Source organism: Xiphophorus hellerii, chromosome 7 (assembly GCF_003331165.1).
Source record: "Xiphophorus hellerii strain 12219 chromosome 7, Xiphophorus_hellerii-4.1, whole genome shotgun sequence".
NCBI classification, from domain to species: Eukaryota; Metazoa; Chordata; class Actinopteri; order Cyprinodontiformes; family Poeciliidae; genus Xiphophorus; species Xiphophorus hellerii.
The window spans coordinates 26496371-26514501 of record NC_045678.1 but is presented as its reverse complement, the minus strand read 5'-3'; the positions used below and the strand labels follow the sequence as shown (position 1 = coordinate 26514501).

The window sequence follows — 18131 nt, the reverse complement described above, 5'->3', positions numbered from 1 at the left end:
TTATGGTTCCTCTGTGGCTGCAGATGCTCTAACGACAGTGAGGTGACACAGACTGCTCACCATAGGCTCCCCAAACCTGCGCCCCCAGTTAGCTCGGGTCAGAGAAGAGGTGGAGGCTTCTTGTTCGGAAATTCAACGGGCAAAAATGGCTGCCTCATTCCCCACAACAAAAAGGCATATCTATTTTATCTCTGCTCTGACCGCAGTGACATTATGGTTTTTGGCGGCGCTGCTCATCCTCCTGCAGCGTCAGTCGCTATCAGTTAGCTCTGTTATTACGTGGCCGCTCGGGCGCAGGGAAAAGGCCTCCATCCCCCAGATGTGCTCATCACCACACGTCTTAATTGCAAGTTGGAGTAAATCCCTAACGGGCTCGTGGGGCTTCGGCCAGCTGCGTGAATGACAAGCCAAAGTAATTATAGAAGAGTTATTAGGATCAAATTCGGATCATCAACACTCGTAAACAGATTCTTTCAAGGAGAGATTTTTCTAGAGAAGAAGGGAATAAAAACTGTTGGATTTGAATTTTCAACACAAACTCGGACTCAAGAACAAATTTTAGCCATTTGCTTTAGCCAAATTTTTCATCTTGAATCTGGTTCAGTGGAACGGCCGGGAAGACTTTGCTATTTTTCCTTCAGTCCAACTTGAACGTTTGATGCACAGTAGCAGTGAGCTGGGCTAAGCTTGCTCATCTTGCTGCTATGGGTGTTCAGTCTGCAGTTTGATTTAACATCTACACAGCTTTGGAAAGTCTTCACACATCCACTATTCCTTCATATTTACCTTCCACTTCCACTCTATTTTAATCTAAGGTGGTCTTGATTGATGCTTCTTCAGACTTTCTTCAATGACTCTGACTGCTTTCTTACTTACATTTAGTCCAGCACCTGACCATAACTCAGTCAGCTGTACGGGAAAAGATATTGCACAACTGTAAAACCTAACAAGATATGGCTTTAGACTCGGACAGACAAACCAGGAAAAGAGCATAAATGAGGCTCATATGGAGTCTCGGTAGTGCAAAGAGCCATATGTCAAGTGGAAGAATATGTACAACAAATACTTGTACTGTGAGTTATATGTAATAATAGCACTAATAACTGAGTACTGTTAGGTTTTAATTACCAATCTAGAGGTGAATTCACACAACAACCTAAGATGCTCTCTAGTAAAAACAAGCTTTTTTTTCCAGCTTCCAATGGCCAAAATCAAGATCATTTTGTCAAACCAGGTTTCCCACCTTGTTTACTGTAACACATTATTTTCTGGGGTTAGTCTGGCCTTCACCCAGGGGTGTTTGGGTTTTTGCAGAGTCAGACTTCCCAGTGTTCCCCTCGCTTCTTTTAACTTTGTTAGAAGAATCATCTTTTTTCCCTGGCATTGTTCTTTTGTATGAGATGCTTAACATGGTTTGTGTCTGTTTTGACTTTGGCTATTTTTACTTATTCTCTGGATGTGCAGCACTTTGGGGGAACCATTTGTTGTTTTTGAATGTGCTTTTAAAATAAATTAAATTGAATAGGGTTAGTTGGGCACACCACAAATCTGGCCTTTATTGACAGACTGTCATAAAAAGTAATGTTTACAATCTACCACCAGAGGACATGTAGAAGAAGCTGCTCTGAATAAAACTTTCTGGCCTGCATACAAAAACAGTGTGTGGCAGAAAACAAGATGGTGGTGGTTTCATCATGCAGGGGGGATGTGGTTCTTCAGTAGGACCGAGGAAGCTATAGTTGTTTGAAAGATTAAGGAGCTAAATGCAGGGAAATTATGGAAGAAAACCTGCTAAAGGCTGCTAAGTCTTCAGACAGGGCTGAAGGTTGACTTTCCAGCAGGACAAATCCAGATCTGTGTCTGTTTAAAGGTTTGTGGAAAGACTTGAAAAATTAATGTTCATTCAGACCAGCTGAGCTTGAGCTATTTTGCAAACCAGTATCAGTATAATTGTCCAGTTCTGCATGTGGAAAGTAGGCAGAGAAATTTCAGTATTAAGGAAAACAAATGCATGCCACACTTTTTAGATTTTTTTTTTTATTTGGAAAAAAAAATAACAAAAAACTTCCACTTCAGATATGCACTACCTTGCGTTACTCTCTCACTGAAAACAAAAATACATTGAAGCTTTTTGTCGTAATGTACTTAATGTCAGATTTTAGGGATGTAAACTTTTTGAAATACATTTTTATATGACATCGGCATTTCTGGCCTTTTCATTTGTGCTTCTGTTTTACATTTTTCTTTTTTTCAGCAGAATTTGATTAATACTCTCATAGCCAGGTGTTGTACTGGAAATGAGTAAAAAAAAAAAAAAAAACTCTGAAAGACTATTGACTTTTAAATACCTAATGGACAGCCTGACTTTTGAAAAGTACTAAGGAAACTTAGGTGGGTTTGAAATTTTCATATGTTCCTTTTAAATGGAAAGCACTTGATGTTTTGTATTCTCTCTTGCTCTCTTGAGCTTTTAATGCTGGAAGGACTAACCCTCGTCTCATGGACACTGAAAGACAGTGAATCTCAGCTTCTTACAGATGCAAAAGATGAAAAAGGTAAGTATTAAAGTAACGCCTTCTATAAGTTAATCACATCCTGCACCACTTTCAAATGTCAGAGTATTTTCAGTGACATTAAAGATCTAGTCTAAATACTGCATGTTTCAAGCTCTACCACTAGGGGGCTTTCAGTAGAAGCCTGGAACCGGAAACTTCCTTCCGACTTTAGCTGAACCGCCCAGCTGTGTCAACCCTTTGCATTCGATCTGATTCTGACAGCTCTGCCCATCTGCTGGATCAATAATTAAGCAGCTACCTGAATCCGCCTGGCTCCTTTCTCCCACGAGGGAGGTGAAGCCTTCAGATTCCTGGATTGGCTTGACCTGGGAACCTCTGGTGACCCCTGCAGTCATCACTTGTGTTAATGACCTGCAGTGGAAGACGAAGGGAAAGTCAGCCTGTTACTTTATAAACAGACGCCTTCCCTTATACCCTCACCTGGGCTAAAGTTCTGCCTCACTAGTGGCAAATATTCTGGCTTGCATTTTCTTTTATTCTACCACTAACTTTTGCATCTGAATGGGATTTGTCCCGCAGGATCATCAAAACACTGCATGCATCTGAGAGACTGACCACAGGTTAGTCAGATTTCTTGTATATTCTGTGTTGTTCTCCTGTCAAACAGTGAAGACTCGGAAAGGTTTTGAGCCGTAAACGTTTTCCAGCTGGCCTTCCTTCATTTGATCCATTCTTTCCAGCTGCATTTATTTCTTCGGCCACATCACTGCAGTGTAAGTCACATGCTCTCTGTTTGTGAGCGCTGTCATGTCATCACGTCAGTGTTGGTCTTTGATTCAACAGAAAACATTAAAGTGATTCATTTATTAATTACTGAAGCAGATAAAGGATTTTGCTTTTCTGCTATCTCCAAATAATAAAATGCAGTCTCGTATAGAGATATTAGAAATACACATCATTATGTGTCACTCAGATAGAAAAAGAAATATTGCTCTCTTCATTCACATTCTTTACAGCTATATAATCCGACCCAGTCGCCTAAAGAATCCCCAGATGAGGCCTTAAGATGAAAGGATGACTTTGTATTATAGCATTCAGTGATTTCATAGAGTCAGCTTCAAAAGGCGGGGGTGATGTGAAAATAGCAGATGTTCTCTTGGGAGAGCATAAAGATATAGATCAGCTCTCTGCACGAGCGGAGGGTAAATGCCGATTCTCTCTCAGTTTCTTGCAGTTTTTTCTCACTTTCTCAGCATTTCAGTTCATCAACAAGAATGTTTGCATGAATAATGAGCACAATGAAGAATCATAAAGAGCCACAATCGACATGAGACTTGATCAATTAGCTGGACTAATGCTAAATAATATTTGCAGCATTTGTTTATCAGCAGCTCTCTTAAAGTTTGAGTTTGAGCTTTGACTAGGACTCCGCAACATCTTGATTATTTTATTTTTAAGAGATTCTACTATAAATTGTTGGTTTGTTTGGGTTGTTATCCTGTTGATGGCCTACTTTGTTTGACAGGTCCACATTTTACTGTAGAATACTTGGGTAAATACAGGAGTACAAGACTGCTTTTGCAAGTGAAAGACGCTCCAGTCCTGTTTGAAAACAAACCACCCATGTCATCACTCTTCCACCATCATGCTTTACAGGTGATTTGCTGTGTTTTGTTTTGTGCATTTTTTCAACTTCAATGGACATTTTTCAGGATTCCTTTAGTTTGTAAAGAAAACCTGAACTGTTTGGCTGAACGTTCAGCTGTCCCTCCAAAGAACTTATAGAGTAATTACACAATACCAACATCTCTTCCAAAAATCTGACAGGATAATAGTTCTTACAATACAAAAATTGAATTTATTTTGAATTGCCTAAAATCCACACAGGGTCGTGAGAAAATCAGAAATGTATTAACAAATCAAAAGCGTAACAATCAAATTCTATTAAGAACCTCCATCAAACTACAGGTTCTTCTGCAGTTTGGTGGACCTTTGCAACTCTTTATCTTTTTGACATGATATAATTGATAATAATATAATCTATCATGCTCCAGAAAGAAGCTTATAATTTCCAGAAAAGCAACCTGTAGCTCGGCCTCAGGAAATGACATTGTCAGTTGCGGAAAGAACCCGGTCAGTTGCAGAAGTTGTTTAAAGAAACCCTGTAAGTTTTGGAAAGAAATCTGTAACTAAAAATAAGCAAACTGTAAGTTCAGAGGAACTGCTGCAAAATTGAGAAAAGCACCGTGTAGGTTCTGAGGAAGTACCTATAGGTTCTAGAAGAGTTCCCTGTAAATCCCAGGAAAGAAAATTATGGAAGGCTTTAAAATTCTGAAAAATAGACTATAACATTCTGAAATGCACCTTTTAAGCTCCAGGTAAGAACACACTGTGTATTTCTCCTCAATCTTTTTTATGATTTATCATAGATTCTTGAAAACATGATTCCCCCAGAACAAACAAAAAAGGAAAATAACGAGGTGCTCGACACTTCAGGTCAACCTGAAGCCTGCGTGTCTCGGGCTTTGTGTGCTGAAGCAATCGCAGCCAGCACAGCTGACTCTCAGCTCTGCCAGCACGGCACACTAACAGCGTTTCCTCAGGCTCACATCATCCTCCAAAGTGGTGGAAGGTTAACCTTTGGGTTTTTTTTTTTTTCACTGAACCAAACGAACACAGAGTACCATCGGTGACACACAGAGCGTAAACCTTTACTTTATTCCCCCGTTTTTACTGCAAATTAAAGTTTTGTAGCTTTTTCCGTCTGATTTTACGGGAGACATCTGGATCTCCCGCACCACTGGAGCACTGGCCCCAGGGTGAGCCGCTCAGCTGTGCGGGCCCGGGATAATGAGCAGGTATGAAACGGGCTCCTACGGATGAAGCCGGCCTTGGTAGGAAGGGCTGCCTGGCACCGTCAGAGACCACCAAGCTGAAAGTGATTCCACACTGTTGCGTCTGTCTTTAACAAGCTATTGTGAATGATTTCATTGATAATTTTCGTCTTCCAGCTTCAACTGTAGTAGGAAATGCGGAAAAAAATCACTTCCTATTTCTGAGGAAATCCCTTTTTTCTTAAGTGAAAGCGCTTGACCACATCTTCATGCATAATATTTGGACACTTGGAAACTCCTGCTCCTACACACTCAAATATATCACTGATAAATTTGTAAATAATGTGAGTAAAGGGCACATATGGCCAATAAGGAGCCCAAGAACCAAAAGAGGCCCCCGTTACCATGACAATCTGCAATGCAAATAAAAAAATCGCACAATAAATCAGAGAAGCCCTCCATTTCAGACCGCGTCTCGGAATAATAAAGCAAGAATGTCAGACTCGAGTTCTAGGACATACTAAAGTTTAAATGAGCTGACCATTAATGGAGAAAAACTGCAAAACGTCTGATCACAAGCAAATAAATTCAGGTGTGCTGGAGCAGCACTGGAGTCTTTTCAGCTGTGAGGCTGTGGAGCCAGAAATGCTCCCAAATGGCTGACTGCAGAGCAGAGTGCATGAGCACAACATCACTCTGCTCTGTGCAGCATGCAGCTTATTTCAGTAAGTATTTTCTTCATTATTATTCCCTTAATCACTGGACAAGGTCCCATATCATCTTTACATAATGTACTTTGATATATATTTATGTTTATATATATATATCCTTCTCTGCAGTGGGATAGTTAAGGAATCATTTATTGTCTGCTCCTTAGAGATCAAAATCAACTGATTTTAATTTTCATAAGCAGGATTCAGTTTCACTTCATCCTATTGGATCGGAAAGACATGCATTGGAATGGTTTCAGCTGCACTGGCAAACTGGAGGTGAACTGGACCTGTTGGTGAACTCCCCTGAGGTGACATCTGTTGTGACTTGGCGCTGTTGCATAAACTGAACTGAACTGAGCAGAAATATTCAAACATCTGAAATCTGAAGGACAGAGTCTGACATCGCAAGAGAGATTTGGACTCTAAATGTTGCCGTTTTGACCAGCAGCTGATACGAATAACATGTCAGATGCTGTCAATCTGCCAAGAGATTAATGTGTTTAAGTTGTTCTACAGAGCCACTTTGAACCCTAGCTTACTTATTTATGCTGTGGAGATGCATTTGGAAAAAAGAAAATTGTCAAACCTGCAGAATATATTTCTATATTTTGCAGCAGTAGTTTGGCATACCGCTGTCAAAAAAAATAAAATAAATAAAAATAAAAAGAACTGTTTAATGTGTAGTTCTTGGAAAATTTTAATTATTTAAGTATTGTTAGATATCAGCATTCTCACAAAAGCAGCAGGTGGAAAAAGTTTGGTGTTTCCACTCTGGGGCTAAAACACATTTTGGTCCCAGCTGGACAATAAATGATTTCAAAGCAGCATTATTAATGTATTTAATTCCCAAATGATCTCATACTACAGCTTCAGTGTGTGTGAGATAGGAGTTTTATTTTTGCTTCAGTCCCAGAGCGTCGTTTAGCTCCGACAGTCCCTGAAAGCAGCAACCCATCGTTCACAATGAGCTCCTGTTTTACGCTCAGATTGTATCTAGAACCACGTCTGGGAAAGCTGGATGTAAACAGCTGAACGTTTTAAACTCAAAAGAATTTATTCAGTCGTAATTTTGAGGTCTTTTATTTATTTTTCTTTTTTTTTTTTAAGTTTAGGCGGAGTTATTGTCCTTATCTGCGGTCGAAGGAGTCGCAGTTTAAACACTGATTGCCTGGTTTTAAAAGCGCACAAACACTTTATGTGGCTGAACTTTATTTCCTGCGCTCTTAATGAAGCTGGATCTTTATGGGCTCTGTTTTTCTTTTTCTTTTTTTTTTTTGCGGGGTTTTCTTTCCATAACAAGCGCAGAGGGGAGGGGAAAGGGCAACTTCTCACACCCAACACACAGAGGGAAAAATCCCTTCAACGAGAGCCAGTTCTACTTTCTTATTCAAACTTATTAAACCGAACATTTTAATGAGTTTTTAAGTATATGTGAAAAAACACAGAAGTACATTTGTTGTTGTTGTTGTTTAGAAAAAATACCCGTTTAATAAATAAGCAAAAACAACAGTGGAAACTGGACGGAACTTAGAAGGAAGTCGTTGGAATAAACCCCATGCAGCGAAAAGACTCCGAATTGCATTGGTCCCTTTACAGGATATAGTTACACAAATATGTACAATATGCTTTCATATATCTATATATAAATTCAGAATCTGGCTTAAAGTCTTTGAAAAACAAAATAAATCTCCATGTTGTTTTTTTTTTTTAAAGGAAGGCTTTAGTGAGAGTTCAGGCCGTAAATGCGCACAGCTGGCGGATCTGTGTTGGCCCGCTGCGCACTTTGCACAGTTCTATCCTCCGCGGTGTGATGAATCTGCGTCCACACACACTCACACACACCCAATTCGTGGGCCACATCACGCCTCTGCTCCATCCTTGGCCTGTGAGGTCAATCAGTTCTTCAATAATCTCTTTTACATCATTCGGAAGCAAACAGTCTGAAATAGAAAAAAAAAAGAACAGAGAAATTCTCATTAAGGCGCACTGAAATACACACAATCTGAATTCTGAGAGAAAGCGGGAAGTCCTTAATGAATCAATTATGAACCCCTGAACTGAGTAAAACCATATGGGCTGTTTTTTATGTGACTGGTCCAGCTGCAAATTTATTAGAAGGCACCTGAGGCACAATCTTAAAACAATAGAAAGCAGTTCCTGCGGGGGTTTTAATGGTCTCACTCAAATAATATGCAAATGCGCTCAGAGATCTTTCTTCTGAAGAGAACAACCTGACTGATTTGATTTTTATTGTTTGAACCCAACAAATGATACTTACGGAAAATAATGTTTTATGTTTCACTTAAAATTATATTATTATTATTGGATTTGAAAGGCTAGCTAAATGGCAGGATTCAAATAAAATCCGCCTGTAAAATATATATTTTACTGTTATCTGATATGATCATCACATGTGGTTTTAGGCTAATGCGCATCTCATGCGACACTTTTTCATCCTTAACACGAGCAAAAGTTGTAAATAGGCCTTTAGATTATATTCCCTTCGGTCTAAAAGGAAATGTAAAAGTGGAAGGTGAAAAGACGTTTAACTGCGTTCATAATTGATGTCTACATGTGTCTAAAAAGTTACTGTCTTTATTAAGACCCAATTTTTTGTCTTCACATGGCTTAAAATATTTTCAACTATTTTTGCCTGACCGGCCAACCTTAACAACCATAATAAGAAGTCAATGAACGACTATTTGTGGGACAATTAAAACATTTCCTAAAATGTCACTGCAGTAAAGTGTGCGAACAGATAAGTTTAAGTTTGGTTAAAAGGGAACAACCAGAACACAAACCAACAAGGCTGCAAATCTACATTTTAAAAAGTCCTCTGTAACCGCAGACTGACTGCTCGTTAATGCGTTCCTCTGTTTTTATTATCTTGCACCGGCTTGAACTTTTCATGTCCAGCCGAGCTGCCCATTCCTGCGGTCTGCGCGCAGGAAAATCCTCTATTGCGGATATAAATTAGCCGTGATGGCACCACAGCTGCTGCTCTCCTTTCTCCTCACTCCTGCATTTCAAGTCCCCTCCCTCCCCTTTATCACCCATGTCAAGAAGAGAAGTACAAGTCTCAGGTTTATCGTGATTTCCTGCTGGAAACAGGACGCGTAGCACCTTCACTATCTAGATGTCTGACCTAGATGCTCAGTGATGGCTCTGTTCCGCCTGAAGATCAGAAGCTGCAGCATTCAGATGCAGAACCGTTACAAGATGCCAGTGCCGGTCAAAGGTTGTGTGGGGCCCGGAGCACAATTTGATTTTGGGGGAAGTCCTTCACCCACCAAGCACCACAAAACCGCTGATTTCATATTCATAGTTTGTGTGTTTCACATTGAAGGCAATATATCTTATAGTTAAGTAATGTTCATCAGTCACATTGTCCACTAAAGTTATTTATCTTACTAATCAGTACACTAAACTGGTAGCTTATTATTATTATTATTATTATTGAAATCTTATTAGGAGTTTGTTAAAAAATTCTCAAAATAAATAATAATAATTAAAAAAACATACAGAAAGAGCAGCACTGCTGTTTTTTCTAACAGGTTCAATGTATTTCCCACCAATGAACACTGACCATGAATTTTAACGGCCTTTTCTCTGTATTTTTGTTTTTAAAGCGACAGCCGTCAAATAGACAGAGATGTTAAGTGTAGCTGCGTTTGAGTGGAGATAATTCAATCTAAATGGATGGATGATAGGATGAACATTACCTTTGAATATCTATATATTCATTACTTTCATATGTGATGGTGTGGTCACATCTCCATATTTTAAATTTTAAATCAAAACACTGAACTTGATGATTTTTTCATTACTTTCATTGCTGTTTGTTTGTTTGTTTGTTTCAGTCATATTTTCTATTAATAGAGTTATTCATTACTTTATACAGAATTTTAATTTTGTATCATAAATTCATCATTCTTGTATTTAGTAATTCACTTCCTGTTCCTCATATTCATACATTTTGATTGAAACACAAGCATTTTAAAACACTTTCATGTTTTCCAGACCTCTTAATTTCTAGTTAAAAGTAATTAAAAATAAAATACAATAAAAAACACTAGATCTAAATGAAGAAATATTTTCCTTTTGCTATTCAAAGATTTCTGCAAATCCTAATGAATTTAATGCAGATTTTCTTTTTAAGTGACCTGAAGTCCCAACCTGCTACTTGCTTCTCTATGCACAAAATCAAATTATGAGGGGTAGAATATCTATCAGACTGTTTTTAAAATCTGAGTGAATTTAAACAAATGTGCGCTTTTGAGTGTGAGAAGGCCTGCTGGGGACCCAGGAAGTTTGGAGACCCTAAGTTGTTGCTTAGCTCGATTCTGCCTCGGGCCGGATCTACAAAACCCTAATTAGAAACTCTCGCAGCTCAGAGATTCATCGGAACAAATCCTAAAGTTTTTTTAATCCACTCCACAACTTTCTTTTAATATCTACTGTCAGTTGGATGCGAGCGTCTGAGCATATTTTAGTGAAAAATATGGATGAAAATGATAGAAACGATTACATTTGGAACAATAAGCTGAACGCTCTCAGGTCTCAGTGTACCCACCGCTTTGGCATTGTGTTTGTCTCTGACTGCTAGTGGGATGCTGACATGGACCAGGCGCCCTCCATCCTCCACACCGAGAACGCGTAACTGAGTCTCTCGTGCGCTACGTAGCTGCAGCTGGACATCTTGCTGTCCATCTCGTCGCTCTGCAGCACCTGGCACAGGAAGTCTATGTACCTGGAGGCCAGCTTCAGAGTCTGGATCTTGCTCAGTTTGTCCGACGGCAGCGTGGGGATAATTTTGCGCAGAGACGCGAAGGCCTCGTTCAGAGACTGAGTCCGCTGGCGCTCCCGCACGTTCGCCAGGACCCGCTGGTTCTGCAGCTCCTCGTACGACTGGCTGCTGCTCGGGCTGGGCTTCTTGCCCCGCTTCACCGGCCCGGGACCGGGGCTGCTCCCGCTGCTGTCCTCTCCGGACTTCTTGCTGTGCCTCCTCTTCCTGGAGAAGCGCTTCTGCTGCCGCTCCGGCTCCTCCTCGCTCGTCACCAGACTATCCACAGGGGAGACCGGGGAGCTGGAGCCCTCTTCCATTTCTTTCTTGAAGAAATGTAGAGACAGGGAGGAAAAAACGGTGTCCACCTTCGAAGCCGTGGTTACAGGATAAATGTAAATCCTTAGAAAGGAGGAGAAGAACTTTTAGAGATGCTCTCCTTCTAACACGCCGAAGCTCACTCTGGCGGCTGGCCCGCGTCTACTCTCGCAGAAAGTTTTTTTTTTTGTTCTAAAAAAATGTTTTTTGGAAATTTTGTCCCAACTTCAGATGCTAAATAGTTTTGAGGGTGGAAGGGGAGGGGTTTGGTGGGCGGAGGCGGAGGGTGAGTCCTGGGTGCGCCTCTCTCCGATGAGCAGGAGGCTGCGGTGGTTTTATGTATCTGGAGATTATTCACTGTCACAAGCTAAAGACCCTCCTGCTCTTATTTAATTAGTTTGTCCTCAGCAATAAAACAGAACTGATATTTTCTTGTTCTTTTCAAATCCCACAATAAACCAAAATAGATTAAAAAGCGATGCATTAAATTATTCGGCTATCTAAAGTGATATTTTTTGAAAAATATATCAAATATGAATCCTTAATTTTATTTTATTGCACCTAGTTTCTTTATAAGATTTTATTAAAAAATCCTCCATGAATACCACTGGCTGGTAACGATGTGTTTTAGTCGGAGGGTGCGCACCTTGGAGAGCGATTTACGCGCGGGTTCTGGGGAAAAGCACCCAGCTTAAAATTCAAGTCAAATCGCTTGTGTGGGCTTTCACAGATCCTAAAGCGATAAAGGGAAACAGGATGGAGGATTTTTTTCACCAAGCAGCCCGCTCTCTCCAGTGTGCGCGCCACGCTTCCAGACTCTCCCTTCACCCGCGTCCTGCGTCGTCTATCCACGCAGAAAAACGCAGCGCGCATGTGGCTTGCATTAAAACATCTGAAGAATCTCAGCACGTGTTTTCCAGGTTTTATCACATCAGCTGACTGCACCTGTTTTGATTTGAACCCTAACTTGCTCAGTGGCATGAAGGTGAAAAAACTTAATAAATATATCTCCTCCTGGTCCCACGGAAATGTCTAGACAAATACGTTTGATTTGAATTCATTCGTTGAAAAATAAAAAAATATCCCACATTAAGAATGAAGTGCTTTGATAAAATAAAATCACTAACCGCTCCTGTTCAACATTCAGCTAAGGCATTTTGTTATTTTATTAAATGTTGAACAAAGACCTTTTAATAACTCATTCAAAACTTCTTCTTTTCCGAGGGAGGCATGTTTCTTTAAGTAACTCTTCAAAATGGGAAATACAAGAGAACATGATATTCAAGTAAGATGATTTCTGATCTTGGTGAGTTATGGCACAGTTACAAGAAAACAACTGGTTACCTAAACCTAAGAAGAAGTTAATTTTCTGTTGTTTTTCCTCTTTCCTACCATCACAACCATAAACAGGAGTTCATCTCATCTCTAATCAACAAGTATTTCTAAGAAAAAGTAATGTATGAGTTGAACTTCATTGTTTTCTCCTTAAAGAAAGGTTATTACCTGCAAATAAATTAATTAGTAGTCAGAATTGTTTTGAACTGTCTTGTGTTAGGAAGTAAATTAACAAAACTGACACTCTAGGAAAAATATGTGAAAAAGATCAGATTTTATTATCAGCGTTGCTTGTTTTACCCATCCAGGAGAAACTGCTCGGCCGCTGCAAATGAGGTGGAACCCATCACCTCCTGCTTGTTGTGCAGCACAGTTTGAACCCATGAAACGCACTCTTGTTTATGCTGGAAAAGCCTGGTCTGCTTTGTGTTTCAGGCTCCACTTACTGTCACAGAGTTTTTCACGCAGCGCCGGAGCCGTGATCCAGACTGCGGCGATCTGCAGGATACAGCCCGGTGGTGGAGACTGTAATGCTTCACATGTGCCAGGAGGAAAGTAAGGCTCAAGTTTATGCACACTTGCAGCATGAAAGAAGGAATGTGAACTCTCAGAATCACACGCACACACGCAGACACACTTTCTCTGATTGTGACCTCTGATCTTCAGCTCCACCGCTCAGCTGCAGGAGGCCTCCGTGCTTGGGGGAGAAGGTCCTGACTTTGTAGAAAGCAGAGTGATCCTGTGCAGCATCTGTGAGGTAAGCTGACAAACGCACACACCGATGACAAGGGGGTGGGTCTGCCAGCAATCACTGTATCTAGCAGCCAGCTATTCATTTCGGACAGTGGGGATTATTAGCATTACACCTGTTTGCTAAAAGCCAGAGTAATGAGAGCGAGACACTTGGTTTTTGGGAGAATTTTTATTCCTTCCTTTAAATTCAGGAACTTACATACACCAAGGGTGTTTTCACACCTGATCGTCCGGTAGACTCGGTGTGATTGGGAACCAAAGTTGCAACATTTGTTACATTTTCAACTGCTGCTGTTGCGGTTCACTTTCACACTGCACTGTGCCAAACGAACCAATCCCTTTACTAAAACCTGTTTCCGTCCTCACCAGTGGTGGCACTGCACCAAGAAGGAAAACCAAAGTGCAGTTACTGGAAGGAAAACCTCTGAACAAGATAATGAGTGCAAGTGCAACTTCCTTTTTCATTTGATGTGAACAAGAATTTAGCATCAGATTTTAAAAACCTGGGAAATAGTTCCACTCTTTGTCTTCTTTCAGTTTTTAAAGGGATAACTTAAAACCCTTTTTTACTCAACCCTTGGAGGTAAGACAAAATTAATAAAAACTCAACTTACTACTGTAATTTTGTCTTTCACAAACTCGCACATTTAAATTCAGAATCTAAAACTTGCGAGATTTCTTTGACTTGCAGAGTAGAAGTTAGTTTAATACATCTAAATGTGACTCAAATGTCTTACAGTGTTCTTGCTTCATGGAGATCGACACTGATAGTCAGGCAGTTTCCTGTTCATTATATTCTTGAGTATTAATGATTCTTTGACTGTTTCTCATCTATTCATAATAATGCATTTTATAAAATAGAGACCCAAACTTTGTCTTCATGATAACCTCAGTAAAGTCTGTGAGCTGTTCATTTGTGACAGTAGATCTTCTTCAATCCCCTGTGGATGCTGGGAAGTGATTCATGTTTATCTCACATGATGTTCTTTGGAGTTTGGAGTGAATCTCAGTCTACAGAACACCCCCTCTGAGAGGAATGGTGGGAGATAAAAAGAAGAATATTCACAGAAGAATGAGGTGAGACAGAAGAAAGAGAGGGATGGCCTTTCTTTGCAGATCAAAGATGAGCCTCGGCTGTAACTCAGCGGAGCAGGGTGACGTGCTTCTGTCTTGTCTGACACCTCCGAAATGGACTCCACATGGGTTCGAGGGCGCAGCCTCTGTGATTCTACATCCTCTGTGTTGTCACAGAACCACATCCTGGCTACACGCACTGCCATCGGCCTCCCGAAGACAAGACATGGAGATGACTAGTGAGATGGAGAGGTGATGAGAGACAAGAACCAGGTTTGGCACGGAACGAGGGAACGGGACCAGAACGAGTACAACCCGGCCAAACGTGTGGAGCTGTGATGATTTATAAGATGCTTTGATCTGACACTAACGTGTGATTTGTTGGAGGAGCTTTACTGTCCGTGAGGATGCCAGGACCAGTCACCTTTGACTTCCACCACCTCCACCAGAATGCGGCTCACCCCGGATAATTTTAACGAGGAGAGCCAAAGCACATGTCTGCTTGTATTTTTGCATCTGCCACAAACTCAGGCACAGAGTTCACCATCACTTTCTCATCACCTACATCAACATGTCTTATATTAGTCTCCCAGTGATTCATATTTAAGCTTTTTCACATTTTGTCACAACTATGTTGAGCTTCAAAATATTTTCATGGGATTTGATTTGATGTGGTAGACCAATACAAAATAATCGGTAGCTGTAAAATAAAACAATACACACATGGTTCGAATGAAAAGCAAAATCTGAAAAGAGTCAAGTGCATTTGTATTTATTCCCATTTAATCTAAGAGCTCTAAATAAAACCCTTCATAAATCACATGATCAGTAAAAAGAGTTAACCTGGGTCTGATTTGATGGGGCAGAGAGTCACAACTCTGGTGGGAAAGTCTTTCAGTATTAGTTGTGAATTTCATAAAACTGTTGGTAGGAATAAGGAGGGATCTAAATAGATGCAAATCCTGATCAAAAACATTGGAGATGCTACAAAAGAGATATGGAATTAGGATTTTATCACAGTATTTTGTGGTACTATTGTTATAACAGTAAAATTGATAATAAATTAGTTATTACTTAATTTCTGTAGGTAAAATTACTTACATGACTGTGAACAGCGTTAATAGCACCACAAACACAAATATTGATTTTGAAAAACATTCCCATATGAAATTTGCTTCTTCAGGATCCCATTTACTTTTAATTGTCATTATTGATGTGGAGAAAATAGTAAAAACATTATTTCTGATAATTCCGGCAGTTTTTATAACATCACTAATTGGGATTTATCAAGACAACAACAAATCAAAAAATGTTATCATGATAAAAATGATCCATAAATGGCCTCCCTAAGACTGGTGTTCAGCTTCCAGCAGAAAAACAACCATAAAAAACAGCCAGAACTGCAATGAAATGGTTTAGAATTAGAGTTAGAATGGCCCAGTCAAAGTCCAGGCAGAAATCCAAAAAGCCACTCTACGATGCTCTCCGTTCAGTGAGACTGATTGAACTCGAGTCATTCTGAAAGAAAGACACTATCATTTTCCTTTCAAATACCACTTAGTTTAGTTATTCTACTACATAAAATATTAATAAATAAAGCTTAAGTGTGTTGTTCAGCTTGAACATAATTAAAAATAATTCAGTGAATTCTTCTGAAAATTGAGTGACTGCGCCTGCACCTGGTGTTCAAGATGAACTGAAGATGATCTGTAAACTGAAGCACAGCTGGTTTCTATTCTATGAGTAATAATCTATTACACACACACACAGCAGCACGGCCACTTTAAAGCTCCTTGAAATTTTAAAACATTTATAGGACAGTAATCACCTCTGAAGAACACAACTGACCTTATCTTTCCATACATTATCTGTGAGTTAGAGCTCGTTTGAGCAACTTTAATTAGTGGCAGAAAGTTTGTCATATTCAAGTGTTACACCCTATTGTTAATGAAAAGATAACATGCTGTTTAATTTGTCTGTTCACTAAAATGTTCCAATTTGAAAGGAATGACTTGATGCCAATATTTAAAAAAACCAAAGGGAAAAACTGCATAGTTTGTCTGGTTTATTGCACAGCTCACTTCCAGTAAATTGTGAAACTGTGACTCATGTGACTCCACGTCACACACAACAGGAATCCACATTTAGTCTTGAATTACTGCATAACACTGTTCTGCGCAAAAATGGTAAATTTCTACATGGTTTGCTTTCAACAAGCCAATTTCTGTTGTGCAAAATCCCGTTCTTCAAGTTTTCTGACATTTGGTTTTGGATTTTATTTACTTTTTCTACTCATTTTCGGATATTTGGATATTTGGAGGAATGAAAATGATGTCCACCAGCTGAAAATTATGTTTAACAAAAACAAATCTGGCGAACAAATGACTTAGGACCCAAGAGATTCATCCATCAGGTGATTATTTACTAGATGCTAACTAAGAAACTGACTTGGACTAAGAAAACTAAAGCTAAAATAATAAATTGTATGATGTACCATTTTTTTGTTTTAGGTTTACAATGAGTCATATGTCCTTTTTCCACAAAAATCATATAATTGTGTTTATTTCAATAAATCGACATAATGCTGTGTGATTGGAGATGGAAGCTTGCCATCAGAGGCCAAATAACCATTAAGACAGTTTTGTCACTGAATATTACACAAGGCTGTGCTTTTGGTATTGACTCTTCCCCGAATAACCTCCCAGGTTTGTAATCCAGTGAAACAGCTAACATCTGTTTGTGCACAAACAGATCAAAGTCAGAAAAACTCAACATTAGAGACGAATGATATGGAGTTTAAATTTTATGACAATATTTTGTCATTTGTAGGGTGAAAACATCAAAAGTAGCAATCTCAACCACAATTTAACTATTTGGTGAAAACCTCTTGAGAAACAGTGAAAACCGATCCAGACTTTATAAAAAGAGTAAAATCTAACTTACTTATCCGAACATGAGAATAAGCGGGCTGACTAAAAGACTCAGCGTCAATAAAAATACCTCCATGGTGACAAATTGCACAATAACTTTTATATAAATTAAGCTGACTATTCCTCACTCCCAATAAATACTTGGGCTTAGTTTTGAGGTAAGCATTAGGTTATAAAACCATAGGTATACCTGCAGTCATAGAGTCAACCTGAAACACAGAGAACCTGCTAATGCGTTCACCCACACCTCTCCATCCTGCTGCCCTGGGGCCGATGACAAGGTGTTTCTGAAATCGCATTAGGGGCCCTTTCATAGAGGTTTCACCAGGGAGTGAGTAACAGCTTGAAACATTTAGACTTTGTTTAATGCAATGCAGGTTCGTTGCGCAGTACTTTGTCTCGTCTGTGGAAAGGGGGCCTGAGATGCCAGAGACCCCCACTGTCAGAGTTTGCTTTGATATCTGAAGGTGGAAGGAAAACAGGGCACAGCTAACCCCCCCATTCCTCAAAAACTGTAAGCTCAATATCTGAGTCTGCTCCGCTGCCATGTGAAGTTATAGCTGTCGAGCTTTGAAGTGCAGCCCTCTGAGGTTTAACACTCTGGAGACGTGCATGAAGACAAGATGCCATGATTTACAGTTACATGTCTGTTTCAGCCAAAACAAAAATCATGGATTTCATAAAGGAACTGAACAGTTTTGTTTTCTCGATTGCCCCTGATATAAGTAAAAGGAACTACAAGTATACTTATATACCAGGATTTCCAGGATGTTAGGAAAAGGTAAATTTGCAATATTATTAATGACAGCAATTGTGATGAAACCACATTTACCAATTTTTTTTTCTGGTGGAGCCCACTCCACCAGAGCTCCAAC

General features: G+C 39.7%; 1 protein-coding gene and 1 long non-coding RNA gene across 2 annotated transcripts; one reads left to right on the top strand and one right to left on the bottom strand.

Annotated features, from left to right (window-relative positions):
* Positions 1-7127: 7127 nt before the first annotated feature.
* Positions 7128-11297, bottom strand: twist2. Its single transcript, XM_032566765.1, has 2 exons — positions 10637-11297; positions 7128-8003 (listed from the first exon to the last, which is right to left on the bottom strand). Exon 1 carries the CDS (start codon positions 11164-11166, stop codon positions 10666-10668), a length of 501 nt encoding a protein of 166 aa, XP_032422656.1. The 5' UTR covers positions 11167-11297; the 3' UTR covers positions 7128-8003; positions 10637-10665.
* A 174-nt stretch (positions 11298-11471) lies between these two features.
* On the top strand, positions 11472-18016 carry LOC116722602 (uncharacterized). The gene is made up of 3 exons (XR_004339794.1): positions 11472-13054; positions 13166-13256; positions 14504-18016. It is a non-coding gene; the product is annotated as an uncharacterized LOC116722602 (long non-coding RNA).
* The last annotated feature ends 115 nt before the right edge of the window (positions 18017-18131 follow it).